The 27,342-nt window shown below is 44.2% G+C and overlaps 1 protein-coding gene across 1 annotated transcript; it reads right to left on the reverse strand.

Moving 5' to 3' along the window:
- Positions 1 to 1,317: 1,317 nt before the first annotated feature.
- ATIC (5-aminoimidazole-4-carboxamide ribonucleotide formyltransferase/IMP cyclohydrolase) lies at positions 1,318 to 25,950 on the reverse strand. Its single transcript, XM_075029280.1, has 16 exons — positions 25,847 to 25,950; positions 24,987 to 25,113; positions 23,170 to 23,246; positions 22,024 to 22,090; positions 19,587 to 19,675; positions 18,129 to 18,280; positions 17,840 to 17,996; positions 15,994 to 16,119; positions 15,716 to 15,823; positions 14,365 to 14,450; positions 13,072 to 13,161; positions 11,278 to 11,406; positions 10,206 to 10,298; positions 3,295 to 3,477; positions 2,159 to 2,314; positions 1,318 to 1,665 (listed from the first exon to the last, which is right to left on the reverse strand). Exons 1-16 carry the CDS (start codon positions 25,866 to 25,868, stop codon positions 1,546 to 1,548), a joined length of 1,782 nt encoding a protein of 593 aa, XP_074885381.1. The 5' UTR covers positions 25,869 to 25,950; the 3' UTR covers positions 1,318 to 1,545.
- Positions 25,951 to 27,342: the final 1,392 nt, after the last annotated feature.

The raw sequence follows: 27,342 nt of genomic DNA on the forward strand, positions 1-27,342 counted from the left end.
AAGCAGTCAGGGGCCAGGGCTTGCATTAGCACAGCCGACAGGGAGGCCATTAAGCAACAGACCATTTTTATTTTGGACTACTGTCTTAATCTGGGCCCAAAAAGTAGAACCCTTTCTACCCTGTCCTGCCTAATTCAGCCACTTGGAAATATTCTACTGTAGAGATCAGAAAAGAAAAAATAATCCACTGTGGAGATCAGGAAAGAGAGGAGACTGCTTCCTTTCAGGCCAGAGCAAGGGCAGTGCTGGGCACACAGAATTCCTGGGCAGTGCCCAGCGCCCAAGACACAGGAAGGGCAAGGGGAGCACATGTACATAGACCAGAAGGAATGACAGCATTAAAGGAAAACAAGCATGTGGATTATGAGATCTTAATTTACTCATATCCCCCAGGAAGTATTTGTGCTTTGCTCCGTTCGAACCAGTCTGGATCAAATGGGCAGTTGGGTAAAATAAAATACATGCCCACAGTGGCGGCAAGTCAGCAGCAGAGCCAGGAACACAACCTGAATTCCCCCTCTTCCAGGACTGCCTCCTACCTATGCACCCCTGCTACTGCTTGAGCAAAGGGAACACATGCAGGCTTTCTGCTCTGTACCAGCTGAGATCAGAGCTGCGACAGAAGTGTTTATTGCAAAACTGTGGACTGTTCCTTGCCAAAACTGAACAGATTTTATAAAATGGAACCAAAAAAATCCCTTTGAAATGGTCACAGCAATTGCCAGCAAAAACGTGTCTGGGCTGTTACTTCATTCATCTCACTGTGCTCCAGATTTTCACTTTGTTTTTCTAATCAGAGTTCAAATCTGCTTAATGCAAATTGTGCACAATGGAGAAGGGAAGTGGCTTCAGGCAAGATGCTTCCCAGATGCCTGCCTATGAACTCTGAATTGAACTCTCCGGTATGAGAACAAGCATGTCAAACTGGCAGGAATGAGTCTTTTACCTTGGAGAAAGCAATCTGACACTGCCTCTCAGCCCAAAGCACACATCTAGGGCAGGATTCAGAGCACCAAACTCAAGGTTGCCTTGCACAAAGGACCCACTCCCCTCTCCTCACAGGGGAAGAGGATAATAGATTAGAAGCACCTGGAGAAGACTACCTGCTGACTCCCCCCCCCCCCGCAAAGTAGTTCAGTTTACAACACCACAGATTTTTTATCAGTTCATTAAGAATTTGGATATAAGCCAGGCTTTCATACCATCCCATAGGCCTTCTAATGAATTACTAAAGTCTGGACCATAACATTTACCTCAAAAATGAACCTTTTTCCTGAGGATACAGTATTTGGAAGACACAAGACTACAGACTCCACGTAACTAAGAACCATATGTTTATTTGCAAAAGAGACTTATTTTCTACCTTGGAGGCCAAATTCTTGCACCTTCATTCTCTGTTAACACAGGGAAAGATCTCATTTACGGATCTTACAAACACTTGCTAAGCACAGACTGCAGGTGCCTCCTAATTAAGCTGGCGATTTTCCAGTCACTGCTGCTGGTGAGACTGTGACCAAAGAGGGACCACAACATCCCACGGCAAACTCAGTGATGAAACAGCCGAAGATTGGTGTGAATGAGAGTTATCCCCAGCTCATTGCAAGCTTCGATCACAACCTCGTCGGCAGCTGAGCCAGATGGGGCAGCAATGAACTGTACTCCGCTCTGAACAAAGACAGAGATAAGTGGAAGGATTAGAGGATGGAAAACCAAAATCACCCTGAAAAGGAGCTGGCAGCCCCAGCACTTCATCCACATCCCACAATACTAAGCGTTGAACAAACAAAGGCTTCCATTGCCCAAAGACATTCACAGGCGAGTTCCTCGTGTGAGTAGTCAGTTCTCTCCACAGCTCAGAAATAAGAGTAAAATGGTTCCTCTGGAAGCAATAGGCCTTGTCTTGATATTCTTAAAACGGTTTAATAAACTTTAATCCTCTATTCATCCCAAATGAATGAACTGAGCAATGGCTGGATAATTACTATCCGTGTGAGACCAGTAACCACGAGAAACATCCTTCCCAGGATGCGCTCTTTTAGCCAGCAGTGCAGAGCAGAGACATTCCTCAGCAGTCCACAAAAAATTAAAATGAAAAGCCTGGGCTGCGCAGACATTTCCTTGGAGTCACCCTGACATCCTGGCCCTGCCATGACCTTACCCGTTTAGCTCTGTCAACGTTATCCCTAAAAGGGAAGAACGCATCGGAGCTGAGGGAGACAGCAGTCAGCTTGGCAATCCACTGCTTCTTCTCTGCTTCCGTTAATTGTGCAGGCACCTCTTCAAACAAAGCCTGCCATTTCACCAGGTCTTCATCCTGTGAGAACAAAAAGAGCCAGCTCAGCCCCAAAGCACGGGCTCCTGGCAGTCCCCTGCCAGGAGCACCTAAGGATGAGTGATGATGGCATCCCTCTGACACTCAGCTCAGCTGTAATTTCTGCTCCCATAGCTCTCTGCTGCTGGGAGCTTCATCCCAGGGATTTTAAAATCCCAAGTGGTGGTGGGAACATGTTACCACCACCCACTCTTTTTGCATCCTTTTAACTCCTTTCCTTCCTCTCCTCACCACAGGGCTTGAGGGAATCCTTCTCCCCCAGCCTTTAATTCCAAGGTGCTCTGCTTGGCTTGCCTGCAGAATGCTGCTCGGTGTAAATGCCAGCACACACAAACAGGATGTCATAGATGACTTAACACATGACAAATGCCAGCTTGGTTTATGATTCACCTTCTGAAACAGCAACTGCTCCAGTTCTTACCCCCTTAAACAAGCAACTGCTCACAGAGATGATTCATGAGGTCCCCAATCCAGCTCTTGGTTTTCAATACTTAAAAGGACATACTGTTTTCTTGTCTCACTATTGCTTGTAACAGGGAGGTCAGAAGGATTCTGAGAATCCAAAATGCCACACAAGCAAATAGCACCATGCGAGAAGGGAAGGACAGCTGCCCTGACAGGGCAGTGAGAGTTGAAACATTAACTGGAGCTTTAACCCTTCCTCACTGCTGGAGGGAATTATCAGATGAAACCAACTGCACACCAAAGCACAGGGCAAGTTCCAGCACCTGGAGTGGTGGGTGCAGTATCGGAGGGGCAAATCAGGACACTTTGCCACTGGGCCATTAAATGACCTTGGGGAAGTCACCGTCCTGGGCCCTGGCCACTTGATCCCCCAGCTCTTTGGGATCATCTGTTACTAACACTCCCACACAAAACTCAAGCCAGGCTTAAGTACCATGTAAAGACTTTTGTTTCACAGAAGCTGGACTCTCCAGGGAAACCTCTCAGCCAGCCCTTACCTCACCGATGGTCCCAGTGACATACTGATCAATGGCATTGGAGATCTCTGCTCTCTTCACACCCGCTTTGAATTTCATGGAGAGCACACGTGGGTGGTGCCGGAGCCACCAGTTGTTTGCCTTGTCACCAGCCAGACGAGTGCAGTGGATCCGGGACTGCTGGCCAGCTCCAATACCTATGACCTAAAGCATATAGGTACAAAGCACAATCACACCTTGCTGCACAGAGATCACAATCAGAGCTGCATTCCAGCCAGGCAATTAGGAAAGACCTCCCACAAATTAGCTACTCCTCACTGAAGCAGATAAAGAGTGTAGATAATTAACGAGGAAAACTTTGAAAATACCTGCATCCCCAGTCCTGTAAACTGGTTACAGGGTAAGCTCTCTGCCCTGCTAACTTCCATGGCTCTACTGAGCCAACAGTCACTCTGAACACACTACGTTCTTTCCATCCATCTAAATAAGATTAGATTAAGCAAATTAGATTGGAAATTAGGAAAAATTTCTTTACTGAAAGGGTTGTCAGGCATTGGAACAGGCTGCCCAGGCAAGTGGTTGAGTCACCATCCCTGGAGGTATTAAAAAAGCACGTAGACAAGGCACTTCAGGACATGGTTTAGCGGGCATGGTTGATGGTTGGACTCAATGATCTTAAAGGTTTTTTCCAATCTAAATGATTCTATAACACAGCCCTAGCCATCAGAGTCAAACGGTTAAACTCAGGAGAGTGATCCAATTACGGCTTTTGTTTAAGGCAAAATTGTTGGTTGTAGAAACAAATGTGACTGCTAAGAGATGGTAGGCTGCCTACCTGTTCTTGAAAAGGGCACTTCAGTTAGAGTATTAAAGTCTGAGCCTGGGTCACCCAAACACCATCAACTTTCCTGGTGGGCCAGGCATACACAGCTTAAACAGATGAACTGTGATATGTAGCGGATTACAGGGCAGTTTGTCAAGGCTAATAAGAAAGTAAATCCACTGCTCAGTCAGGAAGGCTGCTCAGTAGGACCATTACATCACATGAATTGTCAAGGCCCTGGAGCTACCAACACATTTCCTACTCTGCCATCTGCCAGAGAGTTCCGGATTTTTAAAATAGCTGCTGCTAACCTTATTTAATAGCACTTGTGCTTGATATCAAACAGACCTCACGCTTCTGGAAGCAAAATCCAAAAGGTGATCTTTTCCTCAAGGAAGCCACTACGAAAATACGATGTTTGCTCAGTTTCCATTTGCTTTTATCAGACCACTTTCTTTGGAGTTCTCAGCAGACACATTCAACCTCTGTCAATTTTTTTCAGGTACACTATAGATTAAAATGTGTAGGGACTCTTTGGAGTCTGGTGGTCAGGTAACTCTGCAAGCCATTTGTCACAGTTCAATGCACAATACAAACCAGCTCTTGCACCCTGTCTGGGCTGGTGCAAATTCCCACTGGAGACAAAGGCAACTCTTAGGTGCTGATGCCACTGAAAACTGAATGTGGCTGGAGACATCTTGGTGACTGGACACTGGCAGAACAACCCCTGCATATACCATCTGCCTGCAGTCACAACTGGCAAATACAAAGGACTGAGCTGAGGTCTCTTGGGCTCCAGACTGTCTGCTGTCCCTCAGCTTTGCCTCTGCCATGACAGTATGCCAGGCACACAAAGGCCAGACCTAGCCACCATAGCTGTCAAACTTGGGCTGGTAACCTTTCTCTGTGGCTTTCAGAGCTGTGGGTCCTGCTTTCCAAAGAATGCTCCTGCCATTTCAAGCCAGAGATCTGACAGAAAACAAGTCTCTCTCCCATAATTTCCTCCTCCTCCTATGAAGCCACAGCTGAACTGTTCACCAAACTGTTCACGTGGGGGACTGCTCCAGGGACACTGTGTTGAGGCTAGCGGTTCTGGCCAATGCCTCAAAGTTTCCAGCTCAGACTGAAACAGATGGTAAAGCTGTAAGTCAAAGGCTGCCCTCAAAGGAATGAATCATTTGTCTTCTCATTCATCAAAACACAGTGACTTCACCTCTTACCAGAAGCATGAAACACGCTGCTGGAGACTATTCCCCCAAGGAGCAAATGAAATACTTGGGCTGCTATCTAATATCATCTGCTCAGCTATAACTGAAGTCATCGGTGCTTAATAAATCCATAAGGATATTAGTATTATCATAAATACTAAATAGATGCAAAGTTTCTCATGGCTTAGTGACACCTTCCCCCTCCACAAACACTCCTGATGTCCAACCTCCGCTCTCACACCCACCCTGTTTAACCTTGAAACTTGCAGGGGACCCTGCATCTCAAAGGAGCTCAGTGCCAGCTGCACGTAGGTATACTGTCTCTTCCACAGAGGTTTTTCCTCTCTCTGGACAAAGAAGAGGGCTTAAAATAGTCATACACTGCACTTAACAGTGGGCCTAACAAGCCAGGCTAGGCTGAAATTTTTAGCTGGGGGTGCAGATGTTAGAGTGTACTGGACAGACTGCTGGTAGCAGGGGCCAAAATATAATGAAACATTCCAAAGCTGCTAAAAAATGTGATGTCACGTGCCAGAAGTGCAATGTCCTCTCTGCCCTTTCCCAGCCAGAATGGTGCCTCATCTTCATCACATAATTGCACTCCTGTGATGGAACTGGCTAGTCTGCTGCAACCCCTGGTCTTCAGTAGGCAAGGGCAACGGTACTGGAGAAAAGTGTTTCCAGGCCAAAGCAGCCCCAAACATACACAGCTCCTTCATGGGCACACATTAGAAATCAAGCTCTCCTACCTGTCAGCACCCAAATCACCCTTCCCAAAAAGAGTGTTTCTCTTTCCTCTATGAGCTACTCAAAATATTTTACATTTTTTGTAACCTAAATTTTGTCAGAAGATCCATAACTGAACCTTGGCTCGCATTCAACAACTCCGAAATGGCAAGAACTTTGTACTTCAGTTAAAGTGATGTGTCCTGTAAACTCTTCACAGACATCCCCAAATCTACAGAGATACTATCTGCAACCCATGGAACTGTTTTTATAATGGCTTAATGGGCAAGACAATACAAAAGCTGCTTCTCTGTGTCTCCTTCTGATAAGCCCACATTGTTCTAGAAGGAAGTTCACAGTTATAGCCTGGGAAGAACGTGCTGATCAGATGCACTTCACTGGAGAATGGTGATCCAGGGGAAGGAAAATCCTTTTTTGCAGAAAAATGTGTTTTGATGCAACACTGCTGGGGAAGACTTCTTCAGTCTAGCCTGGAATTTCTGGTCCAAAGAACAGAAATCTGAAGGTTGAGCTTCTGCTTAATGCAAACTATAGACCTGTACCTGAATCTCTCTTCATACTGGCCTGTCTGAATATACCTATTCTCCACCTTTTTCACTCTGTGTGAAGTGAAAATCCTTCTTCCTACACCTCATCTCTCTCTTCCTCAGATGTTGGCTTTCTCCCATACAAAACCAGCTGAAACCTCAAAATCCTCCAAACAAAGGAATCCTTCCCCCTCTATTTTCTGCCTATTTTCTATTCAAAAATTAAGTAAGTTTCTTTCAAAGTTTAATCTCCTGGGAATCGAAAAGTACTTAAGCAGAGCCTAAGTGTGAGGCGTGAAAGGAGACAGTAATACAAGGTGAGTAGAAAAATCACTTAAAAAAACCAACCAAACTTGGGTGAAAATTGAGAACGACTTGAACGAAACACTTTAGCTCACAGGAGAGCCAAACATGCCCCATAGCTGGAATACTGTGCAAAAGCATGGAGCGGGCAAGATGGATAACACCCAAAGGATCCTTGCAAAATGATCCAGATTGGCCTGGATTTACTCAGATTTACCCTGAATAATGAGTGAAAACAGAAATCCTAAATACAGTTGGAATTAGAAAAATCAAATAAAGGACTTCACAATTGGGAAGACAAACAATGAAGTAACTGACAAACGTCTGCACCATTGGTGGAAAACAGCAAGGTAGATTAACAGGTTTGGTTTATCCTACTGTGCAGAGAATAAAGAAAGAGAATAATTTTTAATTGCCAATTTAAAACATGACGGTATCATTAAAGAAAGTGTAAATCAACGTTATAGACTGGCTTCACTGTGCTGAAAGCAGACAAAACAAATTAAAGTGTTTATTGCAATTAGTGGCAGCTGGCTTCCTGCAAATTAAGTGACACTCAAGTCCATAAACGCTTCCTCCCACTCCATGCTTTCCTAGAACTTATTAACACAAGCAGCAGCCCTTGCTGGTGTGGCCAATCCACTCATGAACCCAACGAAGCCAAGCTGTCAAAAATGTTCTGGTTGTCTGATACAACAGTTTTGCTAGGCAACAGGGATGCTGTGAGGCTGAAGTAACCCCTGGAAAACTGAAAGCAATGGAACTGAAAGCAAGCTGGACTTCCCAGGCTTGGCTCATACAACCCAAAACGAGCCAAATCCTGGAAAAGCATTTTAAGTGTAATAGTGTGGAAGTTACCTTCCATCCCTGGTTCTTGATTTGTGCTATTTTTTTGTTTGCACCCAAATTTTCCTGTACACATCCGATGGTGTCGTGGTTTAATCCCAGCCAGCAACTAAGCACCACGCAGCCGCTCACTCACGCCCCCCTATCCAGTGGGATGGGGGAGAAAATTGGGAAAAAGAAGTAAAACTCATGGGTTGAGATAAGAACGGTTTAATAGAACAGAAAAGAAGGAACTAATAATGATAATGATAACACTAATAAAATGACAACAGTAGTAATAAAAGGATTGGAATGTACAAATGATGCCCAGGGCAATTGCTCACCACTCGCCAACTGACACCCAGCTAGACCCTGAGCAGCAATTCCCCACCCCACTTCCCAGTTCCTAAACTAGATGGGACGTCCCATGGTATGGAATACACTGTTGGCCAGTTTGGGTCAGGTGCCCTGGCTGTGTCCTGTGCCAACTTCTTGTGCCCCTCCAGCTTTCTCGCTGGCTGGGCATGAGAAGCTGAAAAATCCTTGACTATAGTCTAAACACTACTGAGCAACAACTGAAAACATCAGTGTGTTATCAACATTCTTCGCATACTGAACTCAAAACATAGCACTGTACCAGCTACTAGAAAGACAGTTAACTCTATCCCAGCTGAAACCAGGACAGATGGTATGTCTCAGTAGGGGATATGACCAGTAGTTAGTTCATCACAGCATCACCGAAAAGAACGTAAGCAAACCATTATCTTAGTAAGACTGCTTTTCAGTGGACCTTCTTCCCCCACCTGTACATTAAGAACAATGGCCACAATACTTAACAGTCTCTTCAAAACCAGAAAGGAGCTCCTGTCTGAGCTCCTCCATCATTACCTATAACATGCCACACTGCTGTTTCTGCATTTAGACTGTGATGAGTCTCTTAAGAAAGATGTTAAGCTTTGATTTGAAGACCCCAACACAGATTCACCACCTCCTCAAGTAAGTGATTGTAATGAATGCTGACCCTTACTGTTAACAAAGTCACTTGTTTCTTAGTGCAGTACACGGACCTCTGATCTTGGCCTCCCTGTCACATACACAGCAAACCAAGCCAATGTACATTTGTATTTGATTAAAACATATGCCTGCAAATATGCAAAATATCACTGAAGCCCAGCTAGTTAAATCCCTGTCTGCCTACACTGCTTTTCACTCCTCCCTGATGCCTTCTCCCTTCCATATGGTACATGCATTACCACACACATTTCAGAAACATCTGCAGCACCGCTTTAAGTCCAGACTTGCAAAAGCACTGGGGAAATTGCTGCCGTAATAAGGGAAAAGGAGCAAAGATAGTGACACCTTTGTTCTGGGGCTACAAGAACTAACACTCTTGAGTACACAGAACCATTTAAAAGCAAGAAAAAAAAAAACAACCAAGCTGAATAAAAGAAAAATGCCAGATCTCTAGAGACATGTTTTCAAGAGCCATACAGCACATGACCCCAGAATGTACTGTGAGACATTGCTCCAATGTTTTCAGGCTGTAACAACAATCTGACAAATGCATATGAGTACCAATGCAAAAAAGACACAGCACTGCAGTTCATTCAGTCCTCTGTACCGGTAGAGTACACTGTTTGGCCCATTTTGCTGATTTATGATGTACTAAAGTTCAAGAACATTCTTTGCCTTTTTCTTCTGTATTTTTTTTTTTTTTTAATAATCCTGGCCTATGGAAAAGTTACCATGGAGAGCAGAGAACCAGCTAAACAACAGCATTACAAGAAGGAGCTGCTGGGCAAAAATACCATTTTCAATACGCTTACAACAACTTTTGGATAACTTATTTAAGCTGAACACCTAGTGATGACTTGGAAATAAGGGTTTGTTTGTTTGGTTTTTTTAAATTCAAGAATCATATATCAACTACACATTTGATAATGTGCCTGTAAATCCCAACATCCATCATAAGCTTTTAAAGAAAAAAAATAAATCAGGCACAACAGAAGATTTCTAATGCCAAAAGGGGAAAAAAGAAAGCACATCCCATCTTTCTTATAAAAAAAATGAAAATAAAACTAAGAATCATTTGGACAGTCAGAATCCAGCTGTGAAAACTACTGTCATTTCCTAAGGCTCTATACAGACTACAACATATGTACATGCCCTCAAAAAATGATAAAAAAAGGACGGAGTAGTTAGAAAGAAATGACTCTAGGCCAAACTTGCAGAAGCACATAAGAACTTTTCCAACCTCATTATTGAAAGGGCCAGCCCTGTCATTACCACAAAAAAATTACACCGAGGTTTTGAAGCAGCCTTTTGAGAAACAGAGATTTAGCTACTGTTCTGCATGGCACTGTGTCTAGGGCAGTTAATCTGTACCTGTTTAATAGCTTCCTGCATGCTAAATTATTTTAAAACTCAAGCCTGACAAAAGCACTCTCTGACCAGCCTGGCTGTGAAAGCACGCTCCAGAGAGCTGTCTGGTTTGGTTACCTGCCCATCCTTGGCGTAGCAAACCGAATTGGACTGGGTGTATTTGACAGCGATGCTGGCAACAATCAGATCTCGGACAGCAGGCTCAGGCAGCTGAAACAAAATCCCATTGTCAACGGCCCATCCTAACAACCGTGACTAGCCAACTGGCTAGTGATCCGCAAAGCCCCAAAACCATCATGAGTACTGTATCATAAAAAGGGAAAACAAGGTAACTAAAAATAGCCTGTTTTGTTCAATTATCAGCAAATTTTGTTTAGATTAAAAACCGTAAATGATTGGTTTGGCAGCTAATCTCATCGCTGATAGGGATAAGACTCAATCTTACCAGGTCAAGAGGGGTCTATCATTGGCCCTAAGCCTGCAAAGTCTTCTGTATTTGCTCACTGTCATCAGATGTGCTCGTAGGCAAAAAGCTAAGCACACGCTTAAGTACCCACAGGACCACAACAATAATAATAGCTCCCAATATCTGCATTCAGTATTATTTTTAAGTCCATTCCATTACTAATTTATTAAAATTTTTATTACCTCAATGTCTGAACTTGCTTCTAAGCCCGTGACTAAACACGTGCTCATTAACATCTGTTTTTTAATGAGAACAAGATCAGAGACAAAGAAATAACTGATAACTTTCTGATGATGTGAACTCTAAATGATGAGCAATACCAGTAGGGCCAGAGTTTACACAACACACTGTACACAGGAGGGAGAAGTAAACAGTGAGTCAGAATAAGATCACAATGGATCCTTAGCACATGGCTGTCTTACCATAAGACATTATACATGCTAGCTTCTTATCTCTAAGAAATAAAAATATTTTGGTAGTCAGAGATAACGGGCAAGGTCCAGCTCCTCTCATTTTTGCAAGGAATCAAAACAAAGGCAAACTACCCTGATCTACTCAAGTATATTTGGCCCAGAAAGTTTCTTGCATTGTTTTGTTAAAAGACAGTTAAATCACATTAAAATATTTTAAGAGCTCTTAAAATAGAGCAGCGATGACTTCCTTGATGAAAGCACACCAGTTCATTCCACCAGTCTTTAAGCTCATTTATCTTCTGACACTTACATTTTTATTCTTTGTAACAATGTTCTTGAATAATGACCGGTCGATGACTGCATTGTTCCTCTTCTGCATGAGATGCAATCCATAGAGGGTTCGAATCTCATTGTCATCTGGCTCATAACGGGGATCCATCTAAAAGCCAAAGGATAGGCCAATAAAACATTCTTAAAGCAATTCAAAGCCAACATCCAGTAATAGCTTAGGTTAAAACACATTATCTAAAGAATCCAAGAGAAGTCAACTGTTTAAGGAAAGCAATATCAAATCATCAGAACTAATTAGAATTAACTGGAGCAGCAAGGTCTCAACAGCACGAAGTGACATTTACAGGGTGAAGAGAGGTAACACAGTATAGGTGTTTATATACAAATGTCCATGTTCCAAGCCACAAAAATCTACAAAGCCTTTCACAGAAAGGGGAAAACATCCACACACAAAGAGTCTTCCAGAGGAAGGTTGAAATGTTTTGAGTTGCTTCATACATGCCTCAAGGTACAACTTGCAACCTTCTTTGACAGTAAAGGAAACGGTGAATGCGATTATTTCCAGAGATGCACCCTCTTGGGGCACATTTCCAAATAAGCATGCAGCACAATTAATTTACACCAGAGTAAGGGATAAAGTTAAATGGAACTGTTCAACTGCATTCAGGTCTCTCCATGCATGGGCTTATTTAGAATTTTGGTAGCCCCAGTGCAGGTTATTGGGACATGAAGTAAAACAGATTAAGGCTACCAGCTCTAAATAGGAGTGTGCACATGCTTTATGTGTTTTCCCCAATCCATTTCAATGTGTTCAAAGCAACTTTCCTTAGCAACCCTCTGCAGACAGGCCTTGAAGATACAGGCTTAACCAATATGACCTCATCCTTGCAAAGCTAATTGAATGCAGGAGGTAATCAGCTGCCAACATTATCTGCAATTTCATTGCTTCTTGCCTGAAGCTCCTAAGCCATCTTCTACAGCTCCTCTTAGTAGTAACACTACAATTGCAACTTCAGCTAAGCCTTGGATTTTCTTTTTGTAATGTTATAGTAAAGTTCTCTGCCTATTTGTCTCTCCAAGTCAGGCAGAAATAGGACCTGTTTGGCTGCTCTGACAGTGTTATGTAATCTGTTAGTCATGTTCACCAAAACTGGATGATTCTGAAGTCCCAACAATGACTATGGGAACTAGGAAGGCAACCTGATGCTGACTTGACCACACTATATTAATATTCCTTGACAAGCATCCTGGTTGCAGTATGTAAAGGTGCATCATTCCAGGTCCATATTCTGCCAGTGCTGCTCTGTTCACCACTGACTGTACTGAAGACTGCTCTACAAATACCACATACCCAGACAAGGCTTCCCCCAGTGATATACTACACATGCTTCTCACTGCCAAGACTCACAACATCACTGAGGCACTATATCTTAAGATATAAAGAATTCAGGGAGGAAACAAATTCAGCAAAAGCGAGAGGAAAGCTGGCAAAGAGTGGAAAGAGAGCACAGAAGTTCTGTTTCTTTGAAGTACTCTTGCTGGTCCATAGATCCAATTACTTTAAACCCACATAACTTTAAAAGCCAAGGAAGGCATTATGAAAATACTCTGCTCTAGGACTATAGGCTAAACGTGACCACAACACTGCTGGTGGAATTCCAGCTCATACAGGAATCCCCAAAGACCCAGAGGAAACACTTCCATGCACTGCAGGGGTGCCTGGATCAGCCCCCCAGCTATTTGGACACTAACATCTGTGAAAAGCAGGTACGGTAAGAGCAGCAGAGGGTTATAGTGGAGCAGAAGTACAAACCTGGAGGACACAGTAACCACCATTCTTCTTTTTGGCAAGTATTTTGAGAGCTTCCTCCTCATAGCCAGGAGCTACCACACCATCAGATACCTGCAACGCACACAGATTTCAGCTTCCACACACAAAAAAATAATGGGGCTAATACTGAATGCTCCACCTGCCATTTCCAGAAAGGCAATGAAGGCACATCTCTCGGGGTCCATATGTACCATACAATACCAAAGGCACTATTACAATATTGGTTTCAGTCCTGGAAACAGGAAACAGCAGAGTGCTATAAGCTCTTGGCAGGAGTTAGTAAAAAATACCCCACCATCACTTTAAGCAGAATGGAACTAATATCTGCCTCCAGGGGGAAACGGCTCATGCATGACATCCCTAACAGTAAACATGGCTTAAAAAAGATAAATCCTTATTTAAACAGTGACACTCTGGATGAGACAAAAATATTGGCAAAAGAGCTGTTAACAGCATTGAAACTAAGAGGAGTTTACATTCATCCGTGCCATGATGTGATATGCACCTTTCACATTCTTGTCCCACAATGTGGGTGGGGTTTTTTTGTTTTTAAGTAATAGTATACCAAATGTTATCCTCACAAACCAGTCAAGCGTGCTCTTTCATCTGTTTGAAAAGAAGTCCCCAATGTACAACACAGTCCTTTGCATTGTGCCTTCCCCCTCTCAGAAAAATTGTAAGCAACATGTAACAGGATGAACGTGTTTAGCAAAGCATTAACTCCCAGTTGTTTAACTCTGTATTGGAAATAGTGACTTGTGCAATGCAGTCAGCTATGCAGTTAACATTGAATCCAGCGAAGTAAAAAGTGCAGCCTGGTAAGTGGCTAAGCCTACAGACAACTTGTATCAACTGGTACGTAGCAATCTATATCCACATGCCTGCCTTGGGCAAGAGGCTGGCCATCAGCTCTCTGGTCCTCTATTGTTCCAATCACAGCCGTTCAACCAGATACTTGTGACAGTGTAATCAGGGCTCATTTCCAGAGGCCTACTTGGAGGCAGAGGTTTGCAATCATCTCTTGAAAAGCAGCATTTCAAGCACTGCTATTTCACAGGCTCTTGCACACAGCCAGGTTTTAACTGGTAGGAAGAAAAATGCATCAAAAAATAGGTGTAAATTCTGCACTCCAGATACCAAATTACACAAATGTACCAATAAATAGTCTTCAGTAAAATGGGTCAAGTTCAAACAGAATGGCTGTTACAAACCAATGACTCCATCTAGTGTGATTCTCCTTTCTACACTCGAATGATCTGCTGCTGTTTAACTAACCTCTCTGGAAATAATCTTGGCAGTAGCCACATCACAGGTATCAGACAGGGCAATGAAGTCACCAAAAGAAGACATGCGATCAGCACCTGCAAAATCATATTTTTAGTAACTTAGCAAACTATAGCATAATGCAAAGAAAATTCTTTGCATCTAGTCAATTTCCGTGAAAGCTAGTAATTTAATCCCACAGCAAAAAAAAATAAAAAATAAAGGCCATATAAGAGCAACAAGGATAAAAAAATCCTACCTCAAACAAATGCACCTTTAAATATTCTCATAGTTCAGATACTCTTCCCTCTTCACTGCATTTGTCAAACCTCTAACTCTGTAATGACTACCTCCATTATGGCAAGCAGCTCTGCTGTAGCCATGGTGGCAAGAGAACAAGGAGAGGTAAGGATCATACAGAAAGATTTTAGATGGGAGACAGCTGGAAAAAGAGGAAAGCTTTTAGATGCCTATACTCCCATCTAGCTTTTCCTGCAAGAAACCAGACCCAGAAATGTAGCTAAAAGCAGTTTTTAAAATATTTTTTTTAAATAAATATTTTCTATATTTAATGTCATAACTAAGGTGAATTCAGCTCCCATCACAGATACTCTACTACTTAGCAAGGTCAAGTCTTTCCTCCCTGCCATTCTAAAGGTTTATTTTTCTACCAGTCATGCAATGGTTTTCTGAGGGCAGTGTTCAAAAGTGGTCTTTAAAAGTAGTGAAAAATGAATCCAAGCCAATGTGCCTCTTACCAAGTAAATTTGCTTTGTTTTCTATAATCTGTCCAGATTTTCTACGAATGCTGTGGAAACTGAGAGAATTAGCAAAGTATCTCAGCCAAGCAGAGGAAGCTATTTTTATTTACTTATTTTTAGCTTTTTTGGTGAGCTCTGCAGTACAAAAGCATTAAAAAACCATCCACCAAATACCAGGCAGAAACATTTCTACTCAAGTTAAGTATTCCTGAGCACCCCATCTACAGTGGAAGGCTGAGTGTGCTACCAGCACAGCTGTTTATCCAGATCCTTTAGCCAAAACCCCACAGATTTATGTGTGTATATTCACATTTAAATGGAAAAAAAAAAATCTCTACAGGTCTTCTATATACAACAAGGAATAGAATCCAAAATGGTTTTAGCCTCTTTGAAACAATATACAAGGTCTGCTCATGCGGAGAGTAATTTCTGATAGGCAGTCAGTTCATTTAGTCAGTCAGTCAGATCCTTATGGAGAAAAACCCTACAGAGAAGGAGTACAGTGCAACAGGAAGAGCCTGTGAAGTGCTAAACATGCTGCTCAGGTGCTGAAAATTAAGCTCAGCTCTTGAGACATGCTAGTTTATTCCTGGGCTTCTCACCTCTGCTTCGTGCGTAGGCAGATGCTAAGGGAGTTAAGATCTTGTGGAAGTCATGCACCATGCAGACTTGTGCCTCCTCTTCACTGAGAGGTATTCCAACAGCAGCACCTAGTGGGAAATACAAGCCAGGGCACTCAAACCAGAACCTCTCGCTGGTCCCTGCCCCTGGGACCTCCCCAAACTGCCAGGGTAAGGGACACAGATACACCACTGGCAGGGCCTGCCAAAAGTCATAATCTGTTCCAAAAGAAAAGGCAAGGCAACAAGGAGCCACCCACCTGCAGGACTGACATGTTTGAAGGAGGCTGCAGCAGGAATGCCTAATGCCTGCTTGAGTTCCTTCACCAGCTGCCAGGCATTGAGAGCATCACACAGGTTGATGAACCCTGGAGAGCCATTCACCACTGCAAACAGAGCAGACAAATAAGACACATTAAAGTGGGCAGACCCCTCCCCCCAGAGTCTGGAGAGCAAGCAGAAGAGATTTCTTCCACCAAGAATTGAAATCACTACAAGTTGTTCTTGTTAAATGACCCTGGCTCCTCAGCAACTGTTTAAGTGCCCTGAACAGCTTCAGTGACTTGTGAGGAATGCCCAGGCTTGAGACTTGAGAGATGCAAATACAATTCTCTTCCCTACCAGAAGCTGCTGATATGACCTTGGAGCAAGACACACGCTGACTCTGTGCACCTCCCCTCTTGTGAAAGGGGAACAAAAAAAAGAACATTTCCCCCTCATGTTCTTTGAGTTCGACTGGCAGCCATTTGAAACAAGAGCCATCTCTTTGAGGGAGCCTGCCAGAGCTTGATTTTGATCAAGGTGCATAGGCAGAACTGTCAGGGAAGAACACAAAAAGCACATCCCCTGCTCCCTAGCAGGTAGATTTCTTTACAAATCTCGTAAATAAATTTCATATAGTGACTATGGCTCTGATTCAACAAAGTACTCAGGCACTAGCCAAACTTCAAGCACATGTTGTCTCTAACTGATGTCAACAGAACCACTCACAGCCACAAAATTTAGGGCAAGTTTTTATTAAAATGCATAACCTGGTCCTGTCATCAGAAATCCATGCCAAGAGTAAAGGTCATTTAAAAGTCTGCTCTCAAAACCTTTTGCTCTGGCAAAGAACTGCTTGTACTGACATGGCAGGACTGTGAGCGTTTCAGGAGATGGGAGGAAAAGATCATTTTGGCAACAGTCCATGGCCAGGACAACTGAACACAGTGTTGTTCTGCTGCCATACTGGGAGGCAGACTTGCAAACAAATCAATTTCCAGTGCAGGATCGGAAAAAGCTTCCTAAGAGGTCCCAGAGCTGAAATCAGGAAATGCTGCAACATAAAGCTTCACTGTCTACTCAACAGGACAATGCCTGCACACAAGGCAGAGCTGGTTTTCACCAACATTGAAAGCAATCTCAAGAACAAGAGTAGGCAGACTTTCTCTCCAAAACAGGGGTCTCCCTCCCTGTAACAATGCTGTGATGAGTGGCACACCCTGTAAAATGGCAGAGAGACACACCAGACCTGTCCCAAACTCTTGCAAGTGAGACCAGTATCCCTTCCCTCTACCACCATCAGCAGAAGCAGCATTCTGAAAAACTAAGGTAATAAACCTCTTCACATAACCATCAACAAAAAAGAACAAAACCCATTCAAACCTAGAGAAGAACAGCTTGGTTTCTAGACAGGGTAAATGGTATCTTCCCAATCTTTTTTGTATCACTAAATAAGGAAAATGGGAAGTAGCAAAGCATCTGAAAAGGATGATGAGGTTTTCCTTTGCAAAATCTGGATCCAATGTCAAGAAGAAGGTGCACCATGTAAATCTGCTTCAGCTGTCTTCAGTGTGGACACACAGTCCTACACCAACAGAGAAAGTGGAGCTACAGTAAGTCTTGTGGGGGTCAGGAGACAAACTTTTGTCTCGCACAGCTCAACCTTTTAACTGCAAAGCTAGTGCCACCCAGTAATAAAGCAGTTGTTAAGGCACTGCTGGCCATCCCTTGGACTAAGGTACAAGATGGTATTTCAGTTTTAAAGACAACCAGCAGACATGTCCAACCATCTCCTTTCCTAGCTATCCCAGAGCTCCCTTTTGGCCAGCATGGCCTAGGCCTCACCTGTCAGGGGAAGTTTGGATCTCATCGTGTAGAGCTGCGCAGGACTCTGGTGAGGATTCATGCCATACCTCAGGGGCAGCTGGGACACCCCCTTGCTGTACTCTTTCCTGAAGTAGTCAGAGATGGCTGCATCATACTGGGCAGTGTGGGTGAAAGCCTGGAGACAGAATGAGGAACATCTGTCAACTTACAAACATCAACTTACAAAGGACTTGGTGTTTAAAGAAGTGAATGAATGAACGGCAAACAAGTCTAGCCTAGCCCTTCACAGCAAGAAAACATGACCAACCTTCAGTGCAAGGTGACGCCTGGTTTCCATGGAAGTGTCTTTGTCCCTTGATGTTGCCATCTCTTTAGCTACTGCAGAGTAGTCTGCAGGGTCACACACAACTGTCACACGAGCATGGTTCTTGGCAGCTGCCCGCAGCAAGGCAACTCCTCCTGCAAGGACATAATCAAGATCCACATTTGAAGCCAAGATGGGACATGCACCAATCGATCACTCGTGCCAGATGAATGTGCCCCCCTCTCTCCAGCAAGAAGGGACTTGTAAGAGTACTCTTCAAAACGCACAAGGCTGGTGAGTTTGACTCAATCCACTGGTGAAGGTGCACATTCATTGGCCTTTGCAGATAGAGGCAGAGCTGCAGGGGCAAGAAGACAGGTTATGCGTGGGTTGTGATGAGCAACTGGGGCAAGAATACCTTCAAGCAGCACAGCCACATCCTGAAGAGGATGGCTGTCTCAACATACCGCTTAAGCACCATCTTCTGCAACACTGGGCTGGGAAGGGGTCTATTGAAAGATTTACTTCTACACTGCCAAGCAACTGAGGTTCCCAAATCTCTCTGCAAGTATTAATGAATCCTGTCCAGGTCCTCTGTGTAAGGTAAAATGCCACACTTCTCCCTTAAATCTGACTCTGCGCAGCTATCGCAACACTTTAAATCATACAAGATACTATGCTGTTGGAAAGGAGAGTAGAGGCTGGCACTGCTACATGCAGAGTGAGTACTACTCCATAAAACATTTAATAGAGAGCTCTGCTGGGCATCATTTGGACTAAACTACTGCAAGAAAATTCAATCCCAATCCAACCTCATGGCACAAAACTGCCTGTACTGTTCACAAGCTGCCAAGCAGAGATGCTGCAGTGAAGGAACGGCAAGCCTTTTGGGGTTAATAACTAGCAGGAAGAGCAAAACTGCTGATGATACAGGCGTCCACGCTTCCAAACTCAGGTACTAACTAACTCTCCCACATATGCAGATCAACCCCTTTCCTTGTAATGGCTTCCTGCAGTAAAGTTTTCAGCAATCCCCAGAGCACTTTCAGCCGTTCAGCTTTTTCTCTCCAAAGCACATGGTTTTTATTTTTATTACACTGCCAGAGGCTGCAAAAGAGGTTTAATCTGCTCTCTGTGTTTCAGTAGGAAGCATGCTCCACCTGGTCTTTCCTAGCACAGCCTTCTACAGTACATCAGGCTTCTTACTTTGGGCAGTGCATGACTTGCCCACCTATGCAGCATGGCTTGCCAGCCTGTTACAATAGCTGCCTGCCATTTTAATTGTAGGTCTGCTTAAAAGCAATGAAGTTTACCCAACTATGCTTTCATTCTGGTCCTTGCAACTCTTGCGCTCTTTAGCAGACTTCCTTTATGGGTACGCAAGGCCACCAAACAGAAAAGACCACTTAGAGACCAGAACCATTCTGCTGGGAGAATAGATCTGCTCTCCCTTTAACTTACCAATATCAATCTTTTCCACTGCCTCTTGTACAGTTACATCCGGAGAAGATACGGTCTTCACAAAGGGGTAGAGGTTACAGACTACAACTCTGGGAATTGAGGGGAAAAGCAGGTTACTCAATGAGAAATAAAAAGGCTAGACTGGGCTTGGAATGCACAAGATACCACCAGTGTTTTTATGGTCTTGTCTCTCAGATCAGGGACCAACATAAAATCCTGTAGACAAGGCTTCTTTCTCCAAAAGACTTAAGAGACGGTGGTGTTCAGCCAAAGGCCAAGTGATGGTACAATGCATTATTTAAGCGAACTCTGTGCACTAAACAATGTTACAGCAGAGAGAACCACAATTTACGGAAGTTAGTTTAAAGGAAGTGTTTCTTTAAATACGTGGGCCTGTATTTAAATTTTAGTGATTTTGGTGCACAACTTGAGCCATTTCAAAGGACTTCTAAGTGGACTCTCAGCAATACTGAAAATAGGCATCCACCAACTTCTGTAAGAGTAAGCACCCAGGGCAAGGTCCATTGCAAACAAAGTACAATCAATCTAATTTTCCACAACTTTTCCAAGAGCAGAAAATGACCTACATATCACCTTCTGGACTTTTAAAATACCAACAGCATATGAAACATGAGTGCACCGTCTGGATCACATAAAGCCTCTGTAGCACATGAAAGCAGGGCGGAGAAATTACCTTCCCCTCTCAAGGTAAGACTGGACTGTACTGGAATTAGTTTTTTGACCTGATCTGGAAGCAGCCACAGCCTGTATTCCAGAAAGCATGAAGTAATAACTTGCCCTGTCCCATCCTACCAGTGCAACATGAACTGTAGTGAAAGAAGGTATGTGTTTTGACCTTCACAAACAATGTTTTTAATCCAAGAGAATTCATGTACTCCCTTGATCTGAATATATGAAGGTATCAAACTTCAATGCACACCCAGTATTGGCAGTGAATTGCTGTGATGCATACACTTGTGTCCAACTTTTAATATTCCTTTGTTTCCATACTGTGTGATGAACTCAAGTGGAAGGGATGATCAGTTTCCAGTTTGGTTTTCAGAACCCCCTATGTCTCTAGATTTCCTACGATGTCTTTCCTTGTCTGTTCTATTTCTAATACCTCTTCCTCCCCAATCCATTCATGCTCCCGACCTGTTGCAAACCATCAGGAATCTGTGGACTTTAACACTGCTAATGCTTTTATCTGTGTAAACCAGATAATCAGTATCAAGGTTTCCTACCTTGACTTGGGTATGTAAATTTTATGCAACTACACAAAGACACTCCTGCTGAGGATCAGCTCCTTCTGCTTTATGTAAGACAACCCAAATCCAAATTATTACTCTGGATGCAAGTGCACTATAAGTCACTGATGTAAAGGCATGTTACACCCTTGCAATTCAGCAGAGCCTGCTTTAATATGCAGCATACTCTGAAGAGCCACCACTGCTGAGCCATCTATGAAGATTCCTGTGGGTTTAAATTTCAGGTTTTCAAATTCAGCCTGGGAATCCATCCATCCTAGGCACATCATTTTTTAAAAGTATTTTAAAAGCTAAGATGCATTCTGGCCCAATCACCACAGTCAAACTACACCTTCCACTACGGCTACACCTACAATTTTCTATGTTCAATTCAGCCATTCGTTTCTAAACCAGGAGCTACCCACTGACATAGAATCAGTTACTCACAATCAATCACTAGTTAGACGCTAAAACCAGTTAGTTAATCATAGTCCCAAACTGCCCTGTGAGAGTGTACTGAGTAAATACATTCTAACAAAAACAGAAAAAAAAATCCTTGGTAGTTAGTGCACAAACTGCGTTACTTCAATTTCTGGCTGCAGCTCACTTGCTCTCGTGATGGCTCTCAAAGTAAGCTTTCTGTCTGTTATCTGTGTGTTTTCTGTCTGTACAAATGATGTGTGTTCCTGACCTGCTTTTCACGTCTACTCTTTATTTATGTGTTGAAACTCAGTAAACATTATGCAAATATCAAAGGGTATATTTACTAAGCAAGTATTTCAAAATCAGGCATTATCATCTGATCAGACACCCAGAGCCAAGCTGAGGGCAGATGCACCAGCTTCTAAAGCACTGAATTCAACTCTGCAAGAAATGTAATGTGGCCCAACACTGACTAAATGTAAACTGTCAAAATTCCCAGATAACCAGAAGAAATTAAAGCCTCTGTGCCCTGTGGAAACTACAGTGTAACTTTGTCTTAGTTTTCTCCTGCTACAAGTTATGAACATGCATCTGTAGAAAATTGTATTTTTAAAAACATAGTATCTCCTGACAGGCAAAAAGAAGAAGATTGCAGATCTTCTGTTGTGCAATGTTACAACCCCTACTGCTCCCATTCACTGGTGTTGACCGGTCTCCAACGTTCATTTTTGATTACTGATGAATTGCACCATGTCCCCAACATTTACCTTACAAGGCTGAAATCTTGTTTGTTCATATCAGCATCATCTTCTGGAATATTGCGAGCCAAGATGCCTAGTTACAAAAAACAGTACATCTTTATTAAAAAATAATTAAATCACCAATATTTTTTTTTAATTCAATATCTTCCTTCAGATTGTGCTCTTCCTCAGAGACTTTCTATCACAAACTTTCTGATTCTAGTTCAGACAACAGTACTCGGCTCCAACACCCCTCCTTTTACTCCATTTCACTGACTCTTTGGCTGTTCAAATTCCATACTAACAGGTTTTTTTTCCCCCAATGCTAAATCCTACAGCATTCCAAGTGCTGAACAGCAACCTCAAAAATGTACTTTATAAGCATTCAGTTGCTACTCTTAAAACACCAAAACTGTCATTAAGGAGCTCATGGAGTGGAAAAGGGCACCTGCTGCTCATCAGCCAACAACACACAAAGCCTATGAAACAACAGAAGCAAGAGAGGCTGTGCCTCTAGCTGACCAGCATAGGTGGCTGGCTTGGGTCGAGGAACTTGGAGAAACACACAAGCAACTGGCTGGCACAGAGTACGCAACAGCACAATCCTGGGTTCAAGGTTGTCAGGAGACTGACTCCAGCCCTCAGGTATGATGGGCAACAGGTTCCATTTGAGGGATCTCAAGCACAGTAGAAGATGATGAAAAAACAGATGGGTTAATGTGCAGATTGACCAATTATCAGACATCTTCCTTGCTGAAGAGGAGGAATATTGGAGCATGCAGAAATCACCCACTGAAGACTGTGCTGTCGAGTTCCTTATGCTGCACACCAGATTCATCCACAAGTTAAATTCAGTGGAGCTCTCTGCCTGAACAGGTCTGAAATTGACTCTGCAAAGGCATTTACAGAGAAGCCCTGACACTTGCAGCCCTGAGGAAGAAAAGCTCTGCTAACTGCATAGATGCCAGCGTAGCAACAGAGGAAGTAATGCAGCCACCTAGCACCACTTCTCCACCCCGTGCTTTTCACCTCTCCTGCTGCTAGAGCAAATCTGTTCTCATTACTCAGTTCTTCCACACAACCCTTAAAAAAGACATCTGTCAACCCGTTCTTCCCACCCTCACTGCCCATGGATTTCTGTTTTAGACTGAAAATATATTAGCAGAAACATACCAGCATGGACTGCAGGATGAAGGGTTTTCACACGTCCACCTAACATCTCAGGAAATCCTGTCAGGTCTGAAACATCTCTGCTCAATGAGAAAAGCATAGCATGACAATAGATGTGGCATACTAACTTTATCTATAGGTTGAATGTTTATTATTTCCATCAGGGTAGTAATTCAGATCTACTGGCAATGCTAGTTTTACTGGAAGATTTAAACTCTAGGAGTTTTGAAGGCAGCAAGTGGTGGGGGAATTAAACTTAGCTTTCTTTTGAGCCATCTGTTAAAAAAAAACCACCACCCTTCCTTCAATGACAGGAGGAGTGTAGAGGGAAAACACATGTATGATTGCTCCAAACTTCAGTATCTTGTATCTCAGTAAGAACACAACATATGGAAGGTGTATTACTAAACTGCTAGGAAAAACCTATGCTGAGTGACAGACTAGGATACATCCTTCTTGCGGAAGGCTGGGAACTAGTTCTGAGATGGGGCATTCGACATTAAGACAGATCTGACTTTTTATTATGGTTGGCATCTGTCAACTAGTTAGCAAAAGCTGCTAGGTACAGAAGGATTAGTAGAAACAGCCAAAATGTTGGTTTAATGCTCCCTCACTCTTCACAAGGTGTTGATCTAAATCTTAAGCAAAAGCTGCATCTGACAGAAAACAGAAAGGATGCTGCTTTCTAATAAGTGACCCAAACCAAAAAATTGTATAAATTTCACTACAAAACCCTCCTATGCCGAAGGGGCAATAACTGCTTTTTCCATGAATGGAAATAAAGTTCATGGGTCACACTCAACTAAGCAGTAGAGTTGTTTTTTGAATACACTGAAATAACCAAGATAAGCAAATCTCAAGTCAACATGGTTTACAGAGAGAATGGAAGACCATGCTCAGAAGAAGCAATACCTCAGTACCTCTCTTCCCAGCTTAGCCAAAACACTGACATTTTACCACTCCCTGTGACTGTTTGTGATGGTAAAGGAACAATAAATTGGAGATAGAAGGGGAAACATGACTATCCTTTGCTTCAGGCTTCACTGATAGTGCAACCAAGCAAAGAAGTTTGAGAGACATGGCCAAATGCTGGATAACAGCAAGGAGATGTGTCCCAGTGGCCTACCATTGCATTCACTGGAAGCAAAAAAGAGTCACAGTCACCCGTCCTGCCAAATAATTGACACATTTTTCACCACTGTACTGGAAAAAATTTTTATTTGGCCAAAGTTGTTTTTTTAATCACAGGATGGAAGAAACCAAAACAAATTTCCCCAGAATCATGGGCCAAAACAGCCAGTGACAGTACATGCCCCTTCTCAATCAGTGGATGCACAACACATAAAGGCTCTGTCTGAAAAAGTTGACCATCATGCTGGGAAAATTACTTGTGATAAATGATCTCCAGTGAGCTTCAACATATTCCTGACATATGTCAGTCCTGTCCCAGGACCAGACAAAGATCAGCTTTCACCTGGCTGTGAAGAGCAGCACTAGGGTCAGATTATGAATTTCAAGACAACTGACTGTCTCATGGGAAAAAAGCTGACTCAAGGCAGACAAGGCATCATCTCCAACACAATGCTCCTGACACCCCTCTGTGTGCTGACCTGCACAGTAACACTCTTTGACCTCAGTCAACCAACTTCTGGCCAAGAAAGTTCTGAGGTTTCCTTTGGGGCAGGGGTTTTTTTGGAAGGGAAGACTTGCTTTCAGACCAGTTTTCAGTAATTTTTGCTCACAAATGGAGAAAACAATTTAAACAACCTCAGGACCCAAATGAGCATTTTTGGTGGAGATGTGCAAGAAAGGGTCAGTACCTGACAGGCAAGCCAGCATCCCTCAGGGATTTGGCTGTTCCTCCAGAGGCAATTAAACCCAGGCCAAGAGCATTCAGACTCCTTGCAAATTCCACCAGGCTGGTCTTGTCAGAGACGCTGAGTAAAGCTAACAGGTGGGAAAAGCACAAATATTTTGCTTTTGAAAGTGGAACAGAGAAAGAAGACAACAGGATTAAGAGTTGGGAGCCTTTATAAGTTCTGTAATTTATGAATCTTCTCTGATGTGAGGTGACGGGGGAGGGAGGAACTGACCACCAGTACCTCACGCTTCCCCACCTCCACAACGGAGAAGCCCCCCCCGCCCCACCCCCAAGGCGGGAGGAGACAGCACTGCCCCTTTCGCGCCCCTGCCTGAGGGCTCCAAACGCGGGACATCCCCTCACCGCCGTTCCCACTCCTCTTCCCCCCACTCTGGAGCTCAAACCCCTCTTTCACACAGCGGCGGCCAGCTCGGATCGAAGCCAAGGTATAACCAGCCCGGAGGGAAAGCAGCGCCTCCCCCACCCCCCTCAGGGCACGGGAACTACGCGGTTGGAAGCGGCGGCCCCGCTCCGAGATGAGCGGCACCCGGCCGCTCCTCTCTTTCCGCGGCCGCCCTGTTTAGCTGAACCCGGCAGCCGGGAAATACCCCTCCGCCCGGCGGCTCCGGCCCACCCGCCTCGACGGCTATTTCGGGGCCCGGCAGGAGGGCAGCCCCCCTCCACTCCCCCCACCCCGGCAGCTCCAACGGCCGCGACCTGTAGTCGCTGCTGCTGCTGCCGCCGCCGCCGCCACCACCACAGCGGGCGGGCGGTCGCAGCCCACCCCGGACTGCCGGGGCCTCGCCGCCTCCGCGTTACCGAGCTGCTGCCGGGCGGCCATGGCGCCGTCGGTGGGTGCGCGTTGGTGGCGGCGAGGCGGCAAGAGGGCGGGCGGGAAAAGAGCGAGCGGCGGCAGCCCGGGGGGATTTGGGCGCCCGCTACACGGGGCGGGAGCCTGAGGGGCCGGCCCGGACGGGGAGGGGAGGGGGCGGGGTGATAACGCGGGTATGCAAGGCACGTGTGTGTGGGGGGCAGCCGCTCCTTTGCCCCCCACGTTTGCCCCGTCTGGGCTGCAGCTGGTGGTGCCCTCGCTCACCAGGTCCCCGTGGGGACGGGGTGGTTGGCCACAAGTGTGGTACACGCCGGCCAAGCACCTTCAGGCCAGGGCGTGGGGTTTTCTGGGGCCTCTTTAGGGATAGGAAACCCAGCTTCCTAGGCAGGTGAAAAATGAGGTGTAGGTGAGGCAATACCTCGTTGCAGTGAAAGGTGGTGCAATAAGGACAATTAATTTTTCGCAGAAATAACTCGCTGGAATTTCATCTGTGGAAAATCCTCTCGCAGAGCTTACAATCTACCGAGGAGTGGGGGCAAAGACAAAGCGCTTGTTTACCAAGTCTGAGGTAAAAAATTAAGCTTGCAGATAGTAAAGTTATGCTTTTCTTCCCTTTATTTATTTTTTATTTTTCCCTGTAAGGGGAATTAACAGGGGGAGCTTTTGTCCCCTGCATGCCTCCAAAGTTCCTGGAACTCCTTGCAAAAGAGTTTTCCTTGTTTTCATTTTGGCACTGACAAAACATGTTGAGTTTAACGTTGCTGGTTAAAATCTCCACTGTGCTCAGATACGCCCCAGCAGGGTTAAAGTGCAGCAGTGCAACAGCAGCAACCCATGCTGCTTTGCAGGTGGAGAGCTCTGCAGTTAATTTGCAGCACAACCCCTCGCTGCCAGTGTTTGCAGGAGGCCTCTCCATGGCAGCCCTGTCACTTCAACAGCGTGCAGTCAGTGCTGCCATTCCCAGCGGGTAGCATGGCCCAGCAAAATGGCAAACATTTTGCAGGTATCAGGTCTAGCAAGCTGGGACCTGGTCGCCTTCGTATAACATGCACATCCCTGACATATGTTACCTCTGAGGTGGTGGGGGCCTGGTATATGGGTTTTGAATCGGGTCCTTAAGCAATAAAGCCAGCATGGGCAGGCCCCCAAGACATCCCTGTATACTTCTCTCATGTCTTCATCATCTACATAGGTGTTCACTGTACACTTGCAGCTCCTAGAGCTGGCAGACTGCATTAGGCTCTCCACTATAATTAAAAAAGAACAAATAAATGAAAGTTTCTAGATCTTGCAGACAAAAAGCTGGGAAGTGCAAAGCAAGTGCAACTGGAAAGCCCAGAAACTTGGCTGTTTTGATTTGTGAATCTCTGGGCTTGGGCAGTATTGTCTGTATAAGAAAGAGTCAAACAAGAAATACTAAACACACTAAATAAACCCAGTATATGTGTTACTCTTAGTAGCAGCTAGTGACAAGCCGTAATAA

The sequence above is a fragment of the Buteo buteo genome, chromosome 5, assembly GCF_964188355.1.
Source record: "Buteo buteo chromosome 5, bButBut1.hap1.1, whole genome shotgun sequence".
Lineage (NCBI taxonomy): Eukaryota > Metazoa > Chordata > Aves > Accipitriformes > Accipitridae > Buteo > Buteo buteo.

Bases quoted from the DNA above. Each gene is read 5' to 3' on its own strand.
- ATIC (XM_075029280.1), bottom strand. From the start codon at position 25,868: ATGGCCGCCCGGCAGCAGCTCG. The intron at 19,676-22,023 runs GTAAATGTTGGG...CTCAATTCCCAG, and splicing joins CAAGATTTCAGCCTTGTAAG to AGTTGTAGTCTGTAACCTCT. The intron at 16,120-17,839 runs GTGAGGCCTAGG...CTCTGTTTGCAG, and splicing joins ATCCAAACTTCCCCTGACAG to TGGTGAATGGCTCTCCAGGG.